At 32.3% G+C, this 24,674-nt stretch overlaps 1 protein-coding gene across 1 annotated transcript; it reads left to right on the top strand.

Annotated features, from left to right (window-relative positions):
• The first annotated feature begins 1,752 nt into the window (after positions 1–1,752).
• On the top strand, positions 1,753–13,116 carry LOC124355953 (protein rolling stone-like). Its single transcript, XM_046807102.1, has 5 exons — positions 1,753–1,761; positions 4,091–4,319; positions 4,439–4,567; positions 8,399–8,579; positions 10,030–13,116. Exons 1-5 carry the CDS (start codon positions 1,753–1,755, stop codon positions 10,265–10,267), a joined length of 786 nt encoding a protein of 261 aa, XP_046663058.1. The 3' UTR covers positions 10,268–13,116.
• The last annotated feature ends 11,558 nt before the right edge of the window (positions 13,117–24,674 follow it).

The following is a 24,674-nucleotide window of genomic DNA, read 5'->3' as shown; positions in this document are numbered from 1 at the left end:
GTCCAAGGCTTTTGATTGTATTTCACATACTTTGATCTTGGATAAACTGACTCGTTATGGTATTACAGGAATTGAACTGAATCTTTTATCATCATATCTTAGCTGTAGGAAACAGATGGTTGTTCAAGGTGATGATAAGTCTAACTTTAATGAAATTAAAAATGGAGTGCCTCAAGGCTCAGTACTTGGCCCATTTCTTTTTACTATAGCTGTCAATGACTTTTCCTGTAATGTTCCATGTAAATCTGTCCTTTATGCTGACGACACCACACTTTTACATAGTAATTATGTTATTGAAAATCTTTTATTAGAACAAGATGCAATGTTAAAAATGGCTGCTAAGTGGTTTCAAGCTAACTTTTTAGTAGTAAATGAAAATAAAACTGAAAAAATTTGTTTTACAATGAATAATATGTTTGAAAATTTTAAAACTGTTAAACTGCTTGGTATTTATTTAGATAGTAAGTTAAATTGGGATTGCCATGTACAAAATGTTTGTAAAAAGTTAACTAGAGTTGTATTTTTACTTCGTAAGCTTAAGTTCTGTGTTAGTAATGACATGCTCATTATATCTTACTATGCTTTTTTTCACACACATTTGATATATGGTGTCAATTTATGGGGTAACAGTAGAGTATCTAATAAAGCTTTTATGTGGCAGAAGAAAGCTCTTAGAATAATTAAAGGAGTACCAGACAGAGAGACGTGTTTGCCAATTTTTAAAGAATTTCACATTATGACATTGCCTTGTATATATATTTTTTATTGTCTCATGAAAGTTAAAGAAAATTTAAATGAATATCAAATCAGAGGAAATACTCACGATTATAATACAAGAAACTTATATAAGCTTGACTTACCAATTAGACTAGAAAAAACTAAGAAAAGTCACATTTATATGGAAATAAAACTTTTTAATAAATTGCCAGGAGCTTGGTTAGTTAGTACTGATAGGTTTAAGTCTGTAATTAATAGCTGGTTAAAAGAAAAAGCATTTTATTGTGTCAATCAATACTTTGCCTGTGATACTAGTGATATAAGTGTTTAGACACGTTTCATTCTTTCGTTGTTTTTATTCTCTTGTTTTTGTTATTTGTTGTTATTTGTAATGTTCTTGTTGTTAATTATTTATTATCCTTATTAAATCTTTTATTTTGTTAATATTTTAAACTTTAGAGTGGTTGTATAAAATAACTGTAATTATTACTGATAAGTATTTTGACAAAGTCAATTGCATATGTGTACTGTGTTTAAAGACTAATAAAGATCTTGATTCATTTTATCTTTGAAATAATGAATATTATCTCCCACAGAAGTTTGTGACATCTTTTTTTTGAACAACCTCTATATATTTTATCCTGTTAATTTGTTATCATACTTTTCTATGTCTATCATTATTTATCCTTATTTATTAAATGTTATTGTTTATTCTATTTATTATCATTTATTCATATCAATTATTCACTGTTTAAATTTTTATCTGCGTTGTTAATTCAATGGTTAGGGTTCTTTTGTATGTTACACTCTATCATAATCTATTATCTACATTTATCTACTTTCATAATTTCACAGTTAATATGATATATATACTTTCAGTCACTTGAGAAGAATGTAATTATTACTTTGTTCAAACTGTAAAAATGAAGATTTCCGTTGAAATGTAAAATAAGTTAAAAATAGGTGACTCTATGTTTTTCTTAAAATGGTTTTCTTCAATGCAAGGTGTGTTATGTCTTAGATGATTGATTCACAATGTATCAGGTAGTTTGATATGGATTCCAATGTTGGGAACAATTAAAATACATATAATTGTAACTTCGACTGGCTATCACATATTTCTTTGCTACTTTCTGTGTGTATTGTTTACGATTCTGTTATATTCTGTGATGACTAACGTTTTGTGAAACACAAAATTATATAATTTTAATTTTGATTCTGGTGCTGAAACTGATAACATTTTTCAGTGATGAAACCTCTATACAGACTTGCCTTAGAGTCCTATATATTTCCTTAAGCATGCTCTTTTACTGTATGTACCAGTATTACAGACTTATTATTGTACTTAGCTGTAAGAAGTATGTCATACTTACTTACCTTGCCATATGCAATTTTGAGAAATAAAGATTATTATTATTAATTGTTTTAAATTACAGCAAAATTATTTAACACGCTAAATATAATTTTGTAAGATTGGTTCCTACACAAAAAGCTCCAAATCTGGTTGCCAAAACTTTAATAACAATTCCAAGATTAAAAGGTATATAAGACAACCTAGTCAAAAAGCCATAGGATGTTAAAATATTTATATTTTTACAAACATTTACATTGTATTTTTACAGATTCATATGATAAAGCTAATTAAACTGTTTATAATAACAAGAAAGAGATTCTGACTTAATACCTATTACATTATTACAACAACTATGGTACAAGCACCCTGTCCCAATTCAAACTTACATCATATGATCCTGAACTGATCACAACTATATCAGAAGGTTTGATTCAAGTTTTAATGTTGTATGAATTCAAATCTCTCATTCATAAATCAAATTTTTTAATTTTATTCTCATTCTCTATTCAAGAAATCTCTAAGAACATTACAGTTACAATAAGGTTACACTGAACTCTTAAATCATCTCTATGGTTTACCAACAACAATCTGCCCTCTTTTTGGTTAACTGTGAGAGATTAGTAACATCAAACGCTTTTATATTAAAACTCTCAATAGAAATTGTTCCGTAGTAGTTAGAGATTAATTACAATATCAGAATTAACTGACTACAGAAACATGGGAATGTCTTGAGGGATGTAATGTACGCATGTCAAGTGTATTGTAATATCTTCAGGAAGAGAATTTAGGCTTGTCATGTGAATTGTGATATCGTTAGAGAGAGAAAGTAAGCATGTAAAATAGATTGTAATATTTTGAAAGATAAGCATGTTATATGGATTGTATTATCTTGAGGAAGAGAATTTACGCATATAATATGAACTTAATTTATTGAGGAAGAAAGGAAGCATGTTAAATGGATTGTAATGAGGGAGATAATGTAGGCATGTCCTATGAATTGTATTATCTTGAGAAAGAGAATTTAAGCATATAATATGAATTTAATAACTTGAGGGTGAGAAGAAAGCATGTCAAATGGATTGTAATAATAAATTGAGGGGAGATAATGTAGGCATGTCCTATGAATTGTATTATCTTAAGAAAGAGAATTTAAGCGTATCATATGAATTTAATATCTTGAGGGAGAGAAGGAAGCATGTAAATTGGATTGTAATATCTTGGGAGGAGATAATGTAGGCTTATCATGTGAATTGTATTATCTTGAGGAATAGAATTTAAGCATATCATACGAATTTAATATCTTGAGGGGGAGAAAGAAGCATGTCAAATTGATTGTAATATCTTGGGAAATAGAACCAATGTAAGTTTTCATATATATATTGTGAAGCAGTGGATCAGTTTAAGCTGATTTTAACAATGTATAGTGAAGATGCTGTAGGATGGTTTCTTCATGTTGGAATGCAGAAAGAGCTGCTATTCTTAGAATATTCTTGATTCAGCAATGGCCTTTTGTAAAGCAACTCCTTATGGGGGTTGGAGTCCTTAAGAGGTGCAAAAGGACCTTTTTCTCTTTTATTACAATGTATTATCTCAACACAACCCAGGTGATGAAATAACTTGTCCGATGTTTGGAGGTACATTATTTAATATTATGTTACTAACCCGCATTAAAGGGTTATCTTTGTATTAGAATAATGAATTGTGAACTAAAACAGTTTTTGAAAATTATTTTATTTCAGATACGTGTTTTGGTATTAAACCATCATCACTGTGAAATATTATTCTAATTAATATTAATATTTTAGTACTAATGAAAGATTGAGCTATTGCCAATTCTTCCTTGAATGTGATGTAAATTCATCTTTTCCTCCTGTTTCAGTGGCAGAAGACTGCAGGCCACCATCATCACTGTGAAATATTATTCTAATTAATATTAATATTTTAGTACTAATGAAAGATTGAGCTATTGCCAATTCTTCCTTGAATGTGATGTAAATTCATCTTTTCCTCCTGTTTCAGTGGCAGAAGACTGCAGGCATCAGTATGTACTACTTAGTGTATCGCTGGACTGTTGCCTGCATGTTTCTCAGCATCCTTTTGGCCTCCATTGTGGATGTGGGGCGATCAGAGAACACAGTGGCTCACTATGCCAAGTGGCCAATCTATTTGACACACTGGGGCTTCACCGTCTGCACCATCCAAGCAGTACTAGGGGCGTATCTCGTCACTTCAGCCCGTTTACAACAAGGTCAGTCTCAAGGACATTTATTTTATCCTCTTATTTTAGTGTTTTTAAAATGCCCAAAGGGTGACAGTTTCACAATGAGATCTTTTGATGAAATGTACTAATCTGGAACTCGGTTATAGACAAGGAAGAAGATGGAGGTGCGATGAAGATGGATGGCAGTTTGCGAGCGTACTGGATCCTTCACAGTTGCGGTACTGTGGGAGCCTTTGCCATAACAGGCATCTACTGGCTCTTCGTTTACAACCCAGGTGAAGACCACATGGTATCGATCCCTGAGATACAAATACCAGTTGTTATTTTATTTTACAAACAATATAACATTTTTTGTCTCATCTTATTTCCGGTTTGCAAATATCATGCCTTCAGTATGTGCCATATAGGCCTTATGGCTCTTTGTGCTTATGACCACTCACACAGTCCGACTACTCGCTAAGAGAGCAAGTTAAACTGTCTTTTGCACAAGTATAACAGGTAAAGAGGTTATACGTTTGATTTTATATTACTTATCTATTTATGCACCGAACATTTTCAAACTCTACACAATTCATTAACCTATAATTACAGTACACAATTATTCGAACTGTAATCCATCCACAGCGAAACACTGATAACAGCGCTTAACAAATGAATCGTAAGCTCTTATAAAGAAATTCTGCAGTATCCAGATAAGTTCCTCTCAATTGATTGTTTTAATTCCTCATCATTATTGAAGCTACAAGTTTAAACTTGTTCCTTTAAGTAACCCCATAGAAAGAAATCACACACAGTTAAATCTGGGGATCGGGGTGGCCAATCTAAAAAAATCACTTCCATGACCAATCCAACGGCCATGAAGGTCATTTAGTAATCACTTGACAGGATTTGCGAAATGAGGAGGAGCACCATCTTGATGGAAGATTGCTTGATCCATTTCTGGAACCATAAAATGAGGCAAGACTTGTTCATTTAAAACCTGTTCATACCTATTCCCAGCCATTGTACTGTCTGAAATGTCATGATACAGATAATACCCAATTACAATTAACAGCTGCCCAAACAGTAATTCCTTTTGATTTGAGTAGAGTCTGTCCAAAAATGTGAGGATTACTGGTATTCTAATAATTACAAGTATGGCTATATACAGCACCATTGTGGTAGAAAGTGGACTTGTCTGAAAAAACAATTTGAGTATGCCAATTAGGATCTAGCTCATGAAATTCAATGATACGAGAACAAAATTCCACTCTCCTGTCCAGATCATCTTCAAGAAGATTATGGACTAGGTGACTTTTGTAAAATTTAATTTTGATTTTAATTATTCTCTGTATTGAAGACTTTGGAACACCAGTTTCAAGTTCAATTTTTCTTTAGTGATTTTGGTTTACCTGGAGAGCAGAGCATTGATGTGCATACTAATACTTCTCTTTCCTCATTTGATCCTCTAGAGTACTGTTTTACAACACTTCCAGTTTCTAACAAAAGATTTTTCCACTTAGTTATTGTTGGATTGCTAGGTGGTTCAACTCCTGGGTAGGCAACCTGAAATTGTCTAATTGCTTCTGTAATGTTGCCAAAAGCAATAGCTCACGCACAACACTTTTGTTCAACATTAAAAGCCATTTCTCGAACTTCAATATCAGGAAAACAAATGGAGGAGGTTAGGTTATGTTTTTTATAGCAAAAGCAATATACTTGAATCAAACAGCTGTTTTCAACAATGAGGTTTATTAAACAGCTGTTCTTTAAAACTGCAACGCAGTAATCGAATGAGGTAATTCAAGAAATGAATTTTTATAGGAAACAAGTGTAAAATTTTCAATTTTTCACCATTTTGTTTCTACAATTGTTAGGGAGCTTTAATTTTCACAGAATATTTTTTAAAACCACTTTATTGATTGTGTAGAGTTTGAAATGTTTGGTGCATAAATGGGCAAGTAATATAAAGTCAAACGTTTAAACCTCTTTGTGGGACACTGTATATTACTACTAGTTTTTGTATTCTCTTCCTGAACCAGGCAAAAATATGATATACCTGGAACGTGTTGAAAGTTATTAACAAGTCACATTAATGTTTTTAAGATGTCACTGAAGGGAATTGTGACCTATGAGAAGTCTTATTACTAACCTCAATAAGTCCTCTTCAGGACAGGAGCTTTTACTTTTCAGTTCACGTATGTAAAGGCTCATAACTTTTAGCATACCTCTTAACATCTACTCTTTACAGTATTTAAATATAATAATGATGATTTTTGTGTTTGAAGAATTCTCTTTATAATTTAAAGAATAGCATAACATTAAAATCATACCATCAGAAAATATAATACCAATTATTATAAACAGTGGATTTATGATTATTTTTTAATGGATCTATATCAACATAGTAATTAATTGCATAGCACCTAAGATTAATAATTTAAAAAAAAACAAAAATACATAAATTATTGTACTTTGATAAATACTTTAATCAGTAAAATATATCGCATGTAAGATACCAGCTCTTTCAATCAACATTATATTCAATTGCAAATTTACTTGTTGTTACTGTTCTAATGTTGGTTGATCTGATTGTTTTGTCCCATCCTGTCAGACTCATAGAATTCTACTGTTCGATCTTCTCCACTATTTTTTCGTTATATTTAACTATACATTTGCTTGTAGTTTCAGCTGACAACAAGTTGGATGCATTGAACTAATTGATACACGCTGGAAACTCTGATCTAATGTTGACTGATCTGATTGTAGTGTCTCATCCTGTCAGAATCATCGACTTCTACTGTCCGATATTCTCCACTATTTTTGTTATCTATATATATATAAAAATGAATGTTTGTATGTTTGTCCTTTATGGAATCGTGAACTATTGGACCGATCATGATGAAAATTTGTACGTATATGTATTTTTTCCACGGAGAAGGTTTATAAGCTATGCCCATCCCTTTCCCGATTCAGGATTCCGCCCCACTGGTTACAGAAATACCCATAAGAAATGCATTGCAGCAAACATATGTTAACGTCTTTTCAAATTTTTAATCAGCTGTTCTTTGTAAACATATATTACACTTATAGTTTTAAAGCATAGAGTAAGCTTAAGAGAAACGACAAATTTTGTTTAAACTGTTTTTGCAATCACTGTTAAACATAGACTTTACTATCCAGATAATACAATTCAAATTTGACGTAAAAATTCACCTTTAACTGCAATATTTATTTAATATAAACCATGCTCATGCTTGATCAGAAGAGTAATGCAGATATCATAATTACTATCTTACGTTGGCTACAAATATAAAGAATGTTATAAAATCAACCTTAGTTGTTTTTTTTGACAGAAGTATGGTTCTCAAAACTCCGTGTGTACATATTCTCTCGATCGAGACAACAAAGCAAGCTCAATCGTGGCATCGGAGATATAACTAATTTAATCTAAAATTTATTATAGTAAAAAAAAAATTTACTAAGTAATATATAAGGACTTCGGTTCTTAAGATTTGCGTGCGAAGCCGTGGGTAACAGCTAGATAGAGGCAGGAATATGGTACATACCTTCATAATACGCCCAAGAGGCTCACGATGGAACGACTATCAATTATCTCAGCAATGTTTAGAATGTGATAGAAAAAGAATAAGTGAATATAGTGTACTGTTTTCAACGGGAAATTGCGTGCGAAGCCGCGGGCAACTTTTGCAAAAAATTATTGAAATGCGCAGCAAAGCGCGCCGGGCCCGCTAGTATTTAATAACAAATTTGCTTGTTGTTACAGCTGACAACAAGTTGGATGCATTGAATTAATTGATACACGCTGGAAACTCTGATCTAATGTTGACTGATCTGATTGTAGTGACTCATCCTGTCAGAAGCATCGACTTCTACTGTCCGATATTCTCCACTATTTTTGTTATATTTAACTATACATTTGCTTGTTGTTTCAGCTGAGAACAAGTTGGATGCATTCAACTTGCTGATGCATGCTGGAAACTCTGTTCTAATGTTGACTGATCTGATTGTTGTGTGTCTCATCCTGTCAGACCCATCAACTTCTACTGTCCGATCTTCTCCACTATTTTTGTTATATTTAACTATACATTTGTTTGTTGTTTCAGCTGAGAACAAGTTGGATGCACTGAACTTGCTGATGCATGCTGGAAACTCTGTTCTAATGTTGACTGATCTGATTGTTGTGTCCCATCCTGTCAGACTCATAGACTTCTACTGGCCGATCATCTTCTCCTCTGTCTACGTTATATTCAATTTCATTTATTACATGGCTGGTGGCACGGACAGGTAGTGCATGTGCATTAACTTTTATGCTGTTTATGAAACTTCAAATTCTTAATATTTTAAGATTATCTTAAGAAGACCCTTTTACTTTATATCTACAATACCAATAAAGTTTATACATATTTTTTTGTGAATGAGTGGTATTAGAAATAAAAAATAGGTACCAAATGTTATTAATGTTTTTTGGTGTGAATGTTTTGGTAGTATAAGATTAAGCGAAACACAACACCTCAGATTATCTTCAATATCTAAGTGTGTAAGTACTTAATTATCACTTCTATGTTCACTTAAGGAAATATTCTTTTGGCTTTTTTTTCAAATTTGCTGTAAAATCACTGAAATAGATAGACCACCAATACCTTTGTTTTCTCATACTCAATTGAGTTACCATTCCAATTAAAGTAAGATATTGAGCTGACATACTGCTGGTATAAGCATTGCCCATATCATAGAGTTGAGAGATGCTTATAAAAGTTTACTAATTTTATAAAATTTTCTCTTAGTTTTCAAGACAGATATGTACATATATCCGTAAAGAATTAGTTGATTTCCAACAGTTACTTTTTGAAACTACAAATTCAAATTGTCTTTATTAGTTGAGAACTTTTGAGATACATCTGCTTTTCTAAAGTATACCTGTCAAATGTATATTGCAAACTTAACAAAAATGCCATGCCTTAAAACTAAAAAGTAAATAATTTTCTTAAGATAAAACGTATAACATATTAAGAAATACAGCATATGATTAAACAACATACAAACATGTACTGTACATCAACTTCACTTTTCTTTTGAGACCAATAAAAGACAGTGGCTTTAAACTATGAAGGTGATTGACTCCATTGTACAAATTAGATCCAAAATAGATGTAACCTTCTCATCCAGTATTGAAACAAACTCTTGTATAATAACTATTTGGTTTGGTTAAGTGTTGCAAAGGGTGACCTCCCCTCCTGTTATTGTTGAGATGGAGGCTTTTCTAAATAATAAGAATCTCCCACCACACGGAGGTTGTCGGTGCCGTACAAACTGAGTCCATAATAATCAAACCTGCTGCTTTTTGATAACTGGTTATATGCTCCTGTTTATTCATCTTGTAAACAAATGTATTTACTTTGCAATTAGCAAGATTGTGTTTTTGATTTCTTGAATTTGTTCAGTGGTTTCTTTGAAATGCAATTACACATTTCACTAAGGGTTTTTGTGTATACACATTTTTGGCCTGATTATAAAGAAACTAATATAATTATAATCAAGTATATTCTTGTAGTATTTCTTGTTTGTGAAATTAGAAACATACAACAGGAATCTTTTTGGAATCACTTTTTTATGTATTTTATAATTTCCATATTCCGTGATATTCGGGAAAATAATGGTAATACAACAAAATATTCCAACAGTAAAAACACTCATTTACAACAAGAGGTAAACTGACATTTTGTAATTTTTCCAGGAAAGGGCGCGTGTACATCTACAAAATCATGGACTGGCAGAAACCCAGGGCAACCCTGATCGTGATCCAGCTGTGTATTGTGTTTGTCCTCGTGCTCCACATTTCCGTCTGCGTGTTCAGTCTGCTGCGGAGGCAACTAGCAGAAATGCAACGGAGAAGGCAAGCTGCAGCTGCAGAGTCCAGGGCCAAGACCCTGCAAGGGGCCACTAATGAGATACCCATTGATGACCTCGCATAGAGCAATCAACACCTACTTTTGTGGTCGATGAGTTTTTACGTTTTCTTTCACAGTCGTTGGAAGAATAAGCTACAGTATCACTCACAATTGAAAGAGGAATATAGTGATTTTTCATCGAGTTCGTAAAGAAAAGAATTGTAAAATGTAATAAGAAAAAATATTCAACTTTAGGATACATACCACATAGCAATATTGATTGATTTAACAAATATGTTTATATCAAAAATAAGTAATAACTATTCATTTTAGAATAAATTAACTGGTATTTATTTAAATTGTACTTAAGAGAAGTTGGTTTCATTTAAAAAATTAATATAACAATTCAAAATGTAGTAAAATATAGAAGCAACAAGGAAAAGGATCTGAGCATTTTCTCCTTTATCTCTACATATACGAGGACCTCTTCTCTCCTTGTGCACTGCCTACCTCCCTCCTCCCGTTCTCTACAATCCAACGCTAATTTGTGTATCAGCTGTTACCACAAATTATCATACTGACTGTATAAACCCCATTTTCTTATCATATATAATGTCCTGGTATATCCGTTTGAGGTCAGAAGTTGCACAAAGCTGCAGTTACTGTGCAGCACAGGTTCTTTTCTTTGTTGTCCCATTTGTGTCACTTAATTTGTGAATTATTAAACACAATTTTTTTTTTTTAGAATAAAAAATTCAAACAATCTATTATACACATATAATGTAATGAATTTTTTTATTTAAAAAATATATTTTGATGATTAATAAAAAATAAACAAAGATTTCACAATTTCTTGGCATTTAAGTATCTTAGTTTTCTTAAATTTTAGATAAGCCATTAAAACTTACTACGTATTATAACTAAGTTATTATTATAAATATACATTTAATTGTAAAAATATTTGTATTATGTAACTATGTGATAGCTGGTATTACAGTGAAGCACAATTTTATCATAATCAAGAAAAAAAGGGAGTGAGTTATCCGTCCATCTGTTGTCAGAGATGATACAGACAGAAGTCTTGACTGCTAGACACTAAGGTGAATGTTCCTAATGCTGTATTATAGTCTTATAGTCTTACACCAGAGTTGCTCAGGAGCTACTGTTGTAAATCTGTGATCTAGAATAAAATGTATTAAAAATGCATTCTAGAAATGTAGTTACATATTTTGTTCCAAAATAACTGAAAGATTCAACCCTCTTCTGCTCATAATATTTCCAGGCACAACCAGGTGCGAAACAGTATTGATTTTCTTGAGGGCTTCATTTGTTTTATTTCACCATTATCTTTAATGTAATAGAAGATTTTTAATTTTGATACAGAACAATTTTAGAAAGAAATTTATTCATACTCAAAGATTAGTTCATTAAGTTGTTATTTTGTGATTAAAATACGGGTGTGATTATTATATCCCATAAAAATGTATTTTTTTTTTTTAAATCTCAAATGGGCCATGGTCACGAGACCTCCTCCCTTGATCCCTCACCGAGTAAAACGTTACTACTGTCACCATTAATTCGTTACTCCGATGTGGAACACATAACTCGCTGTACATGTGGCTCACACAGGTTTTGCTATATTGTTTTAGTATTTATTAATCAACCCTAACAATATCTACTCGTACGAACTAAATTGTTATTTGTTATTGTTATACTTATCAAAAGATGGTAAAGCAGTGCAAGTCAATCCAAAATGGCATTGGCCCATTTATCTTATATTCAATTATTTTTTATGATAATACATAAAGAAATGCAGGTGTTTACAGAACATAGTAGAACACTGTTTGCTGGTCCAATACCTTCTTGCTGCCTTGTCAGAATTAGTGTCAAATATACTCGAATTATCACTGTCACAAAAATAATTTAGAAATTGTCACTAGAGCACAAGACTTATCAAAAGAAGATGGTAAAGCAGTGCAAGTCAATCCACAATGGCATTGGCCCATTTATCTTATATGCGGGAGAGGGTTAAATCATGGAAGCAGAATAATTATAAAATTTCACCCAAAGGCATGTATTTATTTTTTAAATGAGTAATAAAGTAAATAGAATTTTACTGTGATTGATTCATCTGCTCATAAAACATGGTTAATTTATAAATGTTTTAAATATACTACTTAAATAATAATTCAACGGAAATGACACCAGTAGACTTACATAAATTGAAGACTTTATCAGATGCTGTATTCTGCAGTACATAATATATTTTATATTGAAGTATTTGTTTTAAAACAAATTATGTAATTGGCTTTGAATAAATTTAGTATTTTTATTGCATTATTTATATTGCCTATTGACAATATTTTTACATGATTGATCCACTTATAAAGTAGTTTTCTCAACACAGGCTGTAATAAGAGAAAGACAATTGTTTTTATTGGCAAAATCTGAACTTCTGAAAACACTGATAATTCTTGGTAGTTTGGAAAACATTTAGAACAAACATAAAAAATCTAATGGAGATCACATTATTTAAAGAATTTCTGTGGAATAGTTCTGAGAAATAAATTGAAAGAAATGTTTAAATTGATTAACAAGTATTTAAAATATCTATCAGGGGTAGGAGATTTCAAATTTTCAAACTTTTCTTGGTTAACTTAGACCCCAAATAATTATTGTGTACCAAATTTTTAATTTCATTTATCTTATACAGGAAGTCTTCCGTCTCTGTAATTTCTCTGGCGCCCTTTCCCTCAAAACAGGCACAGAATTATCATAGCTACGATTATTATTGAGTTTAGAATATTTAGACCTATCTTAGATATGTCAGATTATATTTATCAACCTTTTTGCCTTAAATTATATCAGTATTTGCTTATTTCTTAGCTTGATGTTAAATTCCATATGTGTATTAAAGTTTATTTTTACATAAATTATTGTGTCATTTATCCCTTCAAAATGTTCCCGTTTCCTGGTTATAATATTTTTGTTTTGCTTTATTTTTGCTATTCTAGACAATTTATTTGGGAGCAAATTGTAGCAGTACAGCATGTAAAGAACCAATTTATGCCTAATTAAAATAATTTATTAACTACTAGGATTTTGCATGTGAATTGTATTTCCAATGCCATTTTTGAGTTTGTCTTGTTGCCACGATCAAGAAATTATGTTAAAAAGTGTATATTTATTGCCATTTTAATTTACCCTAGTCTACGTATTTTTTCCCCATTAATTATATTTGCATTATATCCCAATCAAGAATATATATATATATATAATAAATTTAAAGTCTGTTATAAAACCCATAAAAAACCAAAATAACTCGAAATTATACAATAAATTTTAATCCTTATTAGTTGATTTTTGGCAAAAGTCTGTATGCATATACAGATTACATCCATATTTGTAATATGCATATTGTTGTGTTTGTCTTAAAATAGCACACACACACAAAATCAATATGTTCAAAAGTGTTTTTTGGTGTGAAATACTGGGAAACACGGATATACACAGAGGGCAACATTGCAATAACTGGAAGTAAATTTTCTTCTGAGAGTTTCAATGACAGTACAAATTTCATAGAGTTTGTAACCTCCATTTTTAAGTGAATTGTCATCTAAATGTAACATTCTCAATAGGAGTAAAAATCTGTCTTGGTTGAGAATTGAACAAAAAATTGGAGTTCTAACAAGGGGTCAGTATAACAGTACAACTTGTAAGAAATGTTGGCAAGATACATGAGGAACAAAGTAGCAAAAAACAATAAAGTTCGTCAGGATTGGTTTTTACCCAACGCCTTACCTTTGAAAACTCAGTCGTGTGCTGTTGCGCATATTTGTTTCTTCTGCTGTATGTGAAACTACATCATAGTCCAACAAATTATGAAATAAATCAATTTCTTTACTTTCAAATCCAGTAGTATCAATGATGAAAACAGCTTTACTTTTAACGAATTCACATGTCTTAGGTTCAAATCCATCAGCATTATGGTTCCATGAGCACAAACCACATTTTTCTGTTTTTGTATTATAATTGTTTATGTTCTGCTCGCTTTCACTAGGTTCACTATAACTCTTCAATACGTCACTAATAACATTGTCATATGTATAGTCCTCAGCCTCACCAACAACATCACCATCAGATTATAATAGCTGATCACACTCACTAACATCGTACAAAAGTTCACATATTTCATCAGAACCTATTTTATCCTGTTTACTGAAACATAGTCAAACAGTAAAAATACTCAAAACAGTGAGAAAGCATTAAAAAGTTCTAAATTGCTGAACAGTGCCAAATAACAAACAGACGGACTGCGCACTTCCGCCAATACTGATGCGGATGTTTCACGCCAAACAACAAACGCAGGATACTGCGCTAGCAGCCGACAACAGCTGAGTCAGAGAGCATGGCTGTTGAGCAAGCCTGACTCTCTTTTGTGAAAGCAATAAAAATACAAAATAAACTCATTAATCAGGTCCTTACTTATCGGGATCTTTGAGTTATCCAGATCGGTTTTACAGTGTCAAGAAATTTTTGTGTGAAATTACTAGGATTATTTTTTTCCGTTCACATAAGACCACACACAATAATGCGTAATAACATGCATATATCAAACAAAACGATAGAGTCCCCACACCATACTTCTGAAAGGACGACCCAAGTTACCTTGCTTACCGGTGTGGACATAATGGCAATCGACCTAGCCATCCACTTATGGTACATGACCACTGGCTTGTGCAGTGGGTCGCTAAGACAGAAAACACTGGGTGGTAAAAGTCTAATTGTGTTGAGCCTTTCTTAGTGGACCTCAAGTTGATGTCATTGCCCACCTTGTGAGATTCAGTCTTAGAGGCATTCAGGAATAATTGTAGTTTTAGCTGTTGGGAGTAAAACTAACTTGTCTCAAGACAGTATAAACTCAGCCGGTTCAGATCACATTACACAACTGCGGCATTGTTACACTATTGACAATGTTGTAGTAAGTCGTAAGTCTACACAGGCTGATAATAGCGTCAGTGTGATGTCCAACATAGAAATTGTATCAGCAGCTTGCTTTTCAAAAGTAACAGAAAACCCAGCAAGAATGACTTCTGGCTGGTTTATACCTTCCAGTTAAACCTACCACTGAGCGCAATGAAAAATGATGTGTCACTTAAATCTAGGCAACCTTATGGATGTCCAGGAGCGGCACATCACTAACCGCAAATGTCGAGATTCTGGGGTGCAAGGATAATTCAATAGGTCTAGTCTACTGTGGGAGATGGCTGTTGGAGTTGGTGGGGTTCGTTCCTTAAGTGTCAGGGATTCTTCCTAGTCTCAACATAAGAGTGTGCCACCCCCTGCCTGCTTTGGCTGGTTCAGAGTTGGCCTCCCCTTCTTTCGAGGGGACATGACTTGGGATTAGTGCCCTAAATTCTTCCTCATGGATTTCGATTGGAGGTTGCCCCTACCTCCAACCTTATCCATCCAGAATACCCTGTTACTCCGGAAGCAGCGCAAAGGTCATTATAGGACTAGGTGCAATTTATAAGATCCTTGTCCTAAGAAAAAAAAGAAATTGGTAACAGAGGTAAAAATTATTTTTATAATTAAGAAATCAAAATATTTCATGACTTATTCTGATGCCAAGGCACATCCAGACCAGCGTATTTTTCTGACGGATTATGTTGAGTAACATTTTGTCAATGGAAATGATGGCCTTGAAACATCTGTGTGATTGTACTCCCCGGAAACCAATGTGCTAGACCTGATACCTTGAGAATAAATTGAGCTACAAGTTTTCAAATAAACACAATGTAGGTCAACTTCAACACTTTAATTCAAAAAAGTTAGAACATTGTAATACAGAGCTGTGATAACAGTATCTATTCTACTCAGAGGAATGTTTCGATAAAAATTGGTAAAATGTAGTAAAAACCTTTCTGTAATTAGTCAATTATTGATTAAAAAAAATTACAATTATTACTCCATTCTGTACAACTTCACAAGAATATCAAAGTGAACTTCGATGACACTTGTAATATCTGAAGACAACATCATAACGGAATTTTCACTACATTAACACAATATTTTGCTACTCACAAACAAATACTCAGCCTTGATGATGACTGAAGTCATAAACTGATATAAAAATTTATGATTAAAAACAGGAATAAAATAATTAAATCTATTGTCATTTATATAAACAAATATGCACTATTTTACAATTGCATAAAATACTAAGAACTTAATTTTTTAAACTTAACTAATAAAGCAATAAATTAAATTTTATCATATTAAAGAATATTTCTAAGTATTGCTAAATAAAAAAAGACTAGTAAAAATATGCTATTAACGCATTACACCGGTATGAAAAGTATTTATTGAGAACATTTCATAAAAATAAATGTATAACATACCCTACTTCACTTTTGCCTAACTTACTGATCAGGCACTTAAGACAGCACAAACATAATCTAATAATGGGTCAAAACTGATAATGTTAAGAATTTAGCTACTGGGATCATGCATGATATTTTTAGATCTGTGGTATAAACATATAATAAAGTGGTATAACACGTTACTGCAATGGCAACTATTAGTTACCATTATCCATGTAATATGTTTGCTAACATATTCATGTCTCACTAGACATTTTGAATGCCAGCTGTTACCTGTTTAGAACTACTATTTTCATTTAGTTAAGTCTTGTCCGACTGATTAAAGACAACATGTAAAAGATAAATATTACAGAGCCAAAATAATGATTTGATCACTTTAATGATAATTAGTAATGGTGATTAGTCAGTTGCAATTGATCTTCTAATACAGAAATAGTATTGCTTACAACTGTACCCAATGTTATACCATAACAAACCGAACCAAGTGCTTCAGTTGTATTTATATTAAAGGAGTAAATACGAAACTATATTCAAAAAGTATCGCGAATTTTGTGTATTTTCAAAAATTATTTATTTATTAAGTGAGGAGACATATGTACCAACATAACACCACAAAAAAAATCGAAATTCAAATATATGTAACCCGCGAAAATTCAAAATTCGCAATACTTTTTGAACACACCTCGTACATCCTCATTGGGGGGGGGGGGGGTGGGGGGGGGGGGGGGTGGGGGGGGGGGGGGGTGGGGGGGGGGGGGGGTGGGGGGGGGGGGGGGTGGGGGGGGGGGGGGGTGGGGACACTAGAGCATGTTTAGAACGAGCTGAAAGGCCGTGTTCACACCCGACAGCCAGCACCTAGTCAAAGTCAAAGGTCAAAGTCTTTATTGCACATTACATTTGAACATTATTACAATTTGTAATACAAACAGGTGCATTGTCATAATTTTAATAAACAATGTTAAATTTAAAAGTAAAACAGTGGAATTTCCTAAAAGTAAGACAGGAAGTATTCAACATACACACTTATTATGCTTGTGCATGTGCTGGGATGTTTAAATAAATTTATTTATTTAAAATATAATTGTCTTGTCATTTAATATCTCATCTGTACTATAATAGGCTTTTTTCAATAATATTTTTTTAATACATTTATGAAATTGAGCTTCTTCAAGATGTTTTAATGGTGTTGGCAAACTATTGTACACAACGAATAACCCATATATAAAGGACTTTTCTCTAATAAGGTTAGTTTTATGAATTGGAAACAACAAAAAGATCCTTATGTCTGGTGTTATAGGTATGCTGGTTTGTGTATGAACTATAAATATTTGGATGTTTGTGGACCAGATTTAAAAATGTCCAATAATGTATAAACATGGCAGTGTAAGTATTTTTGCTTTTTTAAATATAGGACGGCAGCTTTCTCTGAAGTTTTGCTCCCATCATTGCTCTTACCACTGCTTTTTGTGCCATGAAAACTTTTTTAAAATCAGGAGATGATCCCCATATTACTATACCATACTTAAGAATTGACTGAATATATGCAAAGTATACAATTTTACATGTGTTTATAGATACGGATTCTACTAAAATCTTCATTGCAAATCGGAACGAACTCAATTTGTTTACAAGGTGGTTTACATGGCATTTCCAATTTAAGTTTTTGTCAATTTTGATACCTAAAAATTTGTGAGAGTCCACTAGATTTAATCCAAGAATTTTCTAAGAAGCTATTACCATTGTTACTAGGTCTGAAATTTATTATATTGGTTTTAGTTTGATTTAACAGAAGTCCACTGTAGAATTTAAACCAATTTTCTAACAACTGAAGAGTGTTCTTGTTTATAGATATTCCTCCATATTGAAAAAGTTTTTTTCTGTAATAAGAACATTTTGTATCAATCTGCAAATAAAATAAATTGTTTGTTGGTATGTCGATTGGTAAATTATTAATATATATAAGAAAAAGGGTAGGCCCTAAAATAGAGCCTTGAGGGGACACCATAAAGAATATTTTCCCAATCTGATTGTGACTCTATGTGAATTCCTCATTGATAATGGTTCTTTGTTTCCTGTTATTTAGATATGATTGCAGATAATCCAAAGACTAGACCCCTAATTCCAATTTGATATAATTTTGAGAGGAGCAATTTATGATTTACGCAATCAAAGGCTTTTGATAAGTCACAAAATATACCTGCGGTATACTTTGACTGATCCAAGGAAGTTGAAACACTATTTACAAACGAAACCATAGCTAACTCTGTATTTCTGTTCTTTCTGAAACCATACTGCTCATTCACATATTAATTTGTTTCTTTCTAAAAATTTTGTTTAATCTAGAATGTACTGCCTTTTCAAAGACTTTTGAAATGTTGCTCAATAAAGAGATAGGTCGATAGTTTGAGATGTCCTTAGGGGAGTCTTTCTTTTTATATACAGGTATGATTTCAGACAACTTTAGTTTATCTGGGAAATGTCCTAAGAGGAATGACTGGTTTATTATCCTGGTCAATATTGGGCTTATTATTTTGGACGAAAGTTTCAGTAAAGATATGGGTATGCCATCCCAGCCACATGCCTTACTATTGTTTAAATCAAGAATTAACTTTTCTACCTCAGTAACTGATACAAAATGAAGAAAATCTAACTCTGGTAGTTTGTTTACTGATCTAGCATCAATGTTATGTGTTTGTACTGTTTTTGGTATATGTAGCGTATCAACAACGTTAGCAAAATGGGCATTAAACTGTTCAGCAAGTGCACGGGGGTTTTCTTATCTCATCGCCATTAATGCTTAAAATGATTTTGTCATCCCTGCTACATTGTACTCCTAGCTCTTTTTTCACAATGGCCCAAGTGGCTTTTGACTTATTTTTTGCATTGATTATAAACTTTTCATTTGCTATAATTTTTGCTTTGTTTACTACTTTTTTAAAACATTTTTTTGTAGTTCTTAACATAGTTTTGGAATTTTGGATCTTTGTTTGTTTTGGCTATGAACATGTAACTCTCTTTTTCTCTTAGCAGACGTTTTTATACCTTCCGTAATCCATTTTATTTTTTTCATATTATTTACTTTAACAGTCTTTAAAGGAAAAGCCTCATTCATACAAGATATAAATTTATGGAGAAAACACTTATAATTTGCTTCTACACAATCCAGGAAATGGAATTCATTCATTTCACGGTCTAAGTTTATTAAGAAACAAAATGAATTGTCTCCATTATATATTTCTGATATTTTTTGTTGGTTTTTTTATAATTTTGAGAATTGTTTGAGTATGGTAAGGAAACGATAAGTACATTATGGTCTGAGAGGCCAGGATCTGTGTTGAGAACACTGCTACTGCCCCATTTTAAACTGGTTAATATGTTATCTATACAACTCATTGTTGTATCAGTTATTCGAGTTGGTTCTCTATTATTTATCTTATATCCAAATTGTTTTGCTAAATCCTGAAATGATTCTGAAAATTTATCACTTTGTAACAAATTAATATTAAAGTCTGAAGCAATAGCTACAAATTTTGTTTTTGAGTCCTTTTTCAAGTATTTGCATTAAAAGTTTTTAATTTATGTATAAAGAGGTTAGTCATTGAGTAGCCTGGTGATCTGTATATTGCCACAATTAAACAATTCAGAGATTTGATTTCTGTAAATGATCCTTCAAAGATGAACTCTTTCATTTAGGATTGAGAGATCCGGTCTAGGAGTACCCTGTAAATGGTTTTTTTAATTAGAATGCAAGACCCTCCCCTAGATCTATTTCTAAAAAATCCGTCAGTTAATTTAAAACCATTTAATTTATTTAAAAAAGTTTGATTAGAATTTTTTATGTTGTGTTCATTAAGGCAAATTATTTGTACATCATATTTACAGTTTGTTATTAACAACTCTAGTTCATCCAATTTTGCTCTTAACACCTTGGATGTTGTAATGTAGCATAGCGGGACATTTATTATCCTTTATTTTTATACTACTGTTTATCTTTTTTTCCAGATATTAGATTTTCCTTCATTGATGTTTTCTACATTTTCTAAAAAACTCTTATCACTATCCTAGATTACAGGGACTACAGATTATAGCAGGAATGCGTGGTGCAGTTGAAGGGGTCACTAGTCCAATTCCAGCAGGGTAGTCAGTGTTTGGAGGAGAATGGGAGAGCCGAGATTCACTTACAACTTGTGGAGTCGTAGTTGCAGTCAGAGTGGAGCGAGAGTATTCCAGTGTTCTCAAAACTTCTTCAGCAATTTTTCTTTTTCCTCTTTTTGTTGTAGTGCATACCATGGTTGGTATATAGATGACGTGGTAATAGATGAAGTTCTAGTAGTTCTAATGTTTGTGTCCGTATTTGAAATCTTGGTAGTTAGTTCCGTATTTATTGTATCAATTTTTACTGTCTAATTCTGGCTTGTCATGACGCATAGGCAAGGTCGCAACAATGAGATTTGTTTTCTTTGTACATTCCATTAACCTTCCAAACTCTTCCAAGATATGCTTTTTTCCAGTGCTTTCAACATTGTTTTGTGCCTCCTATTACAAGAATAAAATCATCTTCATTGAAACCACTTGAAAGTTCCTCTACTTCTTTAATTACCCCATTTATCTTTGCACCTGGCCTCACAACTGCAGTTACATTTAAGTTTGTCTTTTGCTGCACTAGATTACTGAGATTTGTCCCATGGCTATCAGCCATTATTAGTAATTTGGATTTTGCAGCCAGAGGTACATGAGTATGTGCAGAGATTTTCTTCAATATGTTTACTTTCCTGGTATTACTTACATTTTTGGTTCTTTTACTAAGGGAGTTTATGGTATCAGGAGTGTTGCTAAATTTCTTCTTCCTCTTCACCTATTGTCCTCAGACAGAACCTCAAAACTGTTTTGGCAATAAATTGTGGAACTATGTTTTTCCATTTGAACTTTTGATGTATGTGTAGGTTTTTGCCAATTCATTGAAAGATTAGAATTAGTCCTGACTTGATCTAAGCATGGAAAGCAGTTTAAACATTTAAGTTGTATTTTCTCTTGTATTTTTAAATTTGTTTTCTAGGTCAGTATAATCCTTTTGCATCATAGCTATAACAGTTTTTTAGGTTTTCATTTTCTATATTTAGCTTCTTTGAGTTCCCGTATTAGGATTTGAGTTTGAAAGTCTTTTGTATTATGTTCCTCTTGTAGCATAGAAGATATTTTCATTCGTTTTTCCAAACTAATTATTTCATCTTTTTCTATCATACTTTGTTCTAAGCTTATACATTTTTCAGTCAAAGCTTTTACTTGAAAATTCAGATCCATATATCTAGGAGTGTTAACAGCCTTATCTTGCAAAATTTATTTCGTCACTTCCTACATTAGATCGGTTTATAGAGCTTTGGAGAACAGGAGTTGAGCACCGTATAGATGCACTATTATTACTTATAGAAACTCTCATTTTTTGTTTTTTATATTGATTTCCTCCTCAATCTCTTTTATTGCTAAACAAAAATCTTTGTTATTCATAATTTTTCCCTTTGAAAATTGTTGTTTGCTTTCTCTATAATGAGTCAATTCACTTAAACGACATTTGCCCGTTTCTTTAGGTTTTATAGAAACATAACATGAAATATGGACATATTTCCCTTTTTTTCAACAGTTTGTATTGTAGCAGGCCAGGCTGCATGGCCCCTTATTTTGGCAAAGACAAAATCACCTTCATGGAATTTACTTGCATCCATTTTTTAATATTTTTTCCAAGTTTTGTTAATTTAATTTATGCTGTTTAATTTAATTTAATTTAATTTTGTTAATTTAAATCTGCCTATATTACAAAATAATTCTTGGTTATAAAGCATATAACACCTGGCATATAGCTACTCAATTCACCATTATATCAAGTGAATAAATAAATAATCTGAGTTTCTCTTATAGGTAAGATATTTTGATTATTAATCCAGTGTAAACAAGTGGTTGTCTGCAGCTATGTTCAACTAGCTTGACCTTGGTTGTTCTTGTTTACTTGTACTCAGATGTTCCAATCAGTGACATGTTATATAAGAAGGTTTATCCCTGACAGAAGACATGAATGAACTGGATACTGGCAACTGTCAAGATACAGTGTTGTTCACAGCCAAGTTTCAAGTTCACTGTGTCACAACTCAGAACTAATTTATTGTGCTTTTAAAATTATTATCAGTTAATTAATTAATAATTTATGAATTATTATTTTTAAGTATCTGCATGTTGGAATTTTGTTGCATATTTTTAAACAAATGATTAAACAGTTAAATGAACAACTGAAGTTAATGAGTATAAGTTTCCAACATTCAACAGGAAGCAGCTACACTAGTCAAGCAAGTAAGCCATATAATTAAAACCAGTATTTAATTTTGTTCCTGGGTACCAATATTGAATTTTAAATGTAAATCTGCATACTAGAAGAAACTTGCAAACAAGAAAATATAGCTTCTTTTTGTTCCACAGTTAGATTTAAGCCTCACAACTGTGTTCCAAAACAGGTGGTTTCAAACAGAAAAAATTATGAGTATTGAATTACTTATATTAATCAAACTGTCTGTGAAAATAAAATAAACATTTACAAGTCCACTTGGTAAAATAAACTAGCACCATGGCTCAACTGAAAGCCACCGTTACAGAAGAATGGAACAACGTCCCTCAACATCAACTCTAACATTTCATCAAAGGAAAGGGAAGACTTATGCAGGCCATCATAAAATGCGAATACTGAGAAAACAGCTCTTCAATTATCCTTGTTGTGAGGTGCTCTTTATGACTTTTTAATTTTGTTTTAGAATTTGTGCTTAATTTTGATTTTATAACCTCTTCTTACTCCATGATAAAATAATGTTTATTATATCCTATGATCTGTATTTTTTTAAACTCCTTATTCATATTTCACATATTTAACTCAAAATTTTTAACATAAGCTTTGAATTAACAGTGATTCCCTATAAAAATCTTAAGAAATAAAGAGGTGTGCACATAATTTTGTCCAGGAGTGTATTTTAATGCTCTGCTAATCCTATCTACCTATTCCATGTCTGGGTATCTTTTCTTGTTTTGCTACCTTGGACCGTTTCTAAACAAGATGATGCTCTATTTCTATAATATCCCTTCAAGACTACTAAGAACCAGCCTTCTACTTATAGACCCACAACCTTCTCTGAGCGACCTGAGGCACAGGTGTTATAACACCCCCCCCCCCCAACAAAGAGGGGCATCTAAATAAAAACCCTGCAAAGTTTGTTTTGTATATTATCTTACAGCAGTGGGCGAGTTGTAAAATGACTGCTGCTAGAAGCAAGACTGTGGTGTCGGCCGTAGCAATGTTTCCCGTGCAAGCCCAGAATATTGTTAGGGTTTAGTAAATAAATGTGTGATATTTAGTAAACTTTCCCACTTAACAAAGTTAGCCTTAGTACTGTATATATTACCGATATGCTATTTTCTTTTTTCCATTAAGAATCTATCACATTCTAAGTCTATAAATAATGAACAATGATCCTCACATATAAGTGCATACATGTGCATGTGTGGTGTGTGTGTGTGATACTACAGCTATTATATATATATATAGCTACTTGGAAACTTGGAAGCAAGTTTTTAATGTCTGCCTGCTTTATACGCTATTTCGGTTTATTCAAAATAACCTTGATCCCATTACCTTCGAATAATTGTGTCCCTTGTGTAGATCTAACACTACAAGCTTAGAATTTTTGGTTCTAATAATATCATTAAAACTTTATTTACCACTCACCTCATTTTCTCCAGCTGCGAATTTTCCAACCAGATCTAAAAACGAAATGGGTTGTATATTATAATCAGATAATGCTTTCAGTTTAGTTTCAAATCATTATTGTTTAAACCTTCATTTACAGGGAAAAACTGGGCACTTCAGGTTTTCACCCTACTACCATGAGAATGATCATGTCAAGAGAGCAAGAGAACACCTAACGGGTCTCATCCACGCCTTGCACTTCTACCAACATCTATTCTTTTAACTCTTAAGTTGTTGTTCATGATATTCTCACATCTTGGGAACTTGACCTTGAGCTCCTCCAACTTTCAGAATCAGTAACTCAAGTAAACCCTGTCAACTATTCACT

The sequence above is a fragment of the Homalodisca vitripennis genome, chromosome 2 (assembly GCF_021130785.1).
Source record: "Homalodisca vitripennis isolate AUS2020 chromosome 2, UT_GWSS_2.1, whole genome shotgun sequence".
NCBI classification, from domain to species: Eukaryota; Metazoa; Arthropoda; class Insecta; order Hemiptera; family Cicadellidae; genus Homalodisca; species Homalodisca vitripennis.
Note: the sequence above shows the minus strand (reverse complement) of the source record. Positions and strands in the feature narration are given on the sequence as shown.

Coding starts and splice junctions, on each gene's coding strand:
- LOC124355953 (XM_046807102.1), top strand. Junction 4,568..8,398: donor GCTCTTCGTTTACAACCCAG/GTGAAGACCACA, acceptor TTGTTGTTTCAG/CTGAGAACAAGTTGGATGCA. Junction 8,580..10,029: donor ATGGCTGGTGGCACGGACAG/GTAGTGCATGTG, acceptor TAATTTTTCCAG/GAAAGGGCGCGTGTACATCT.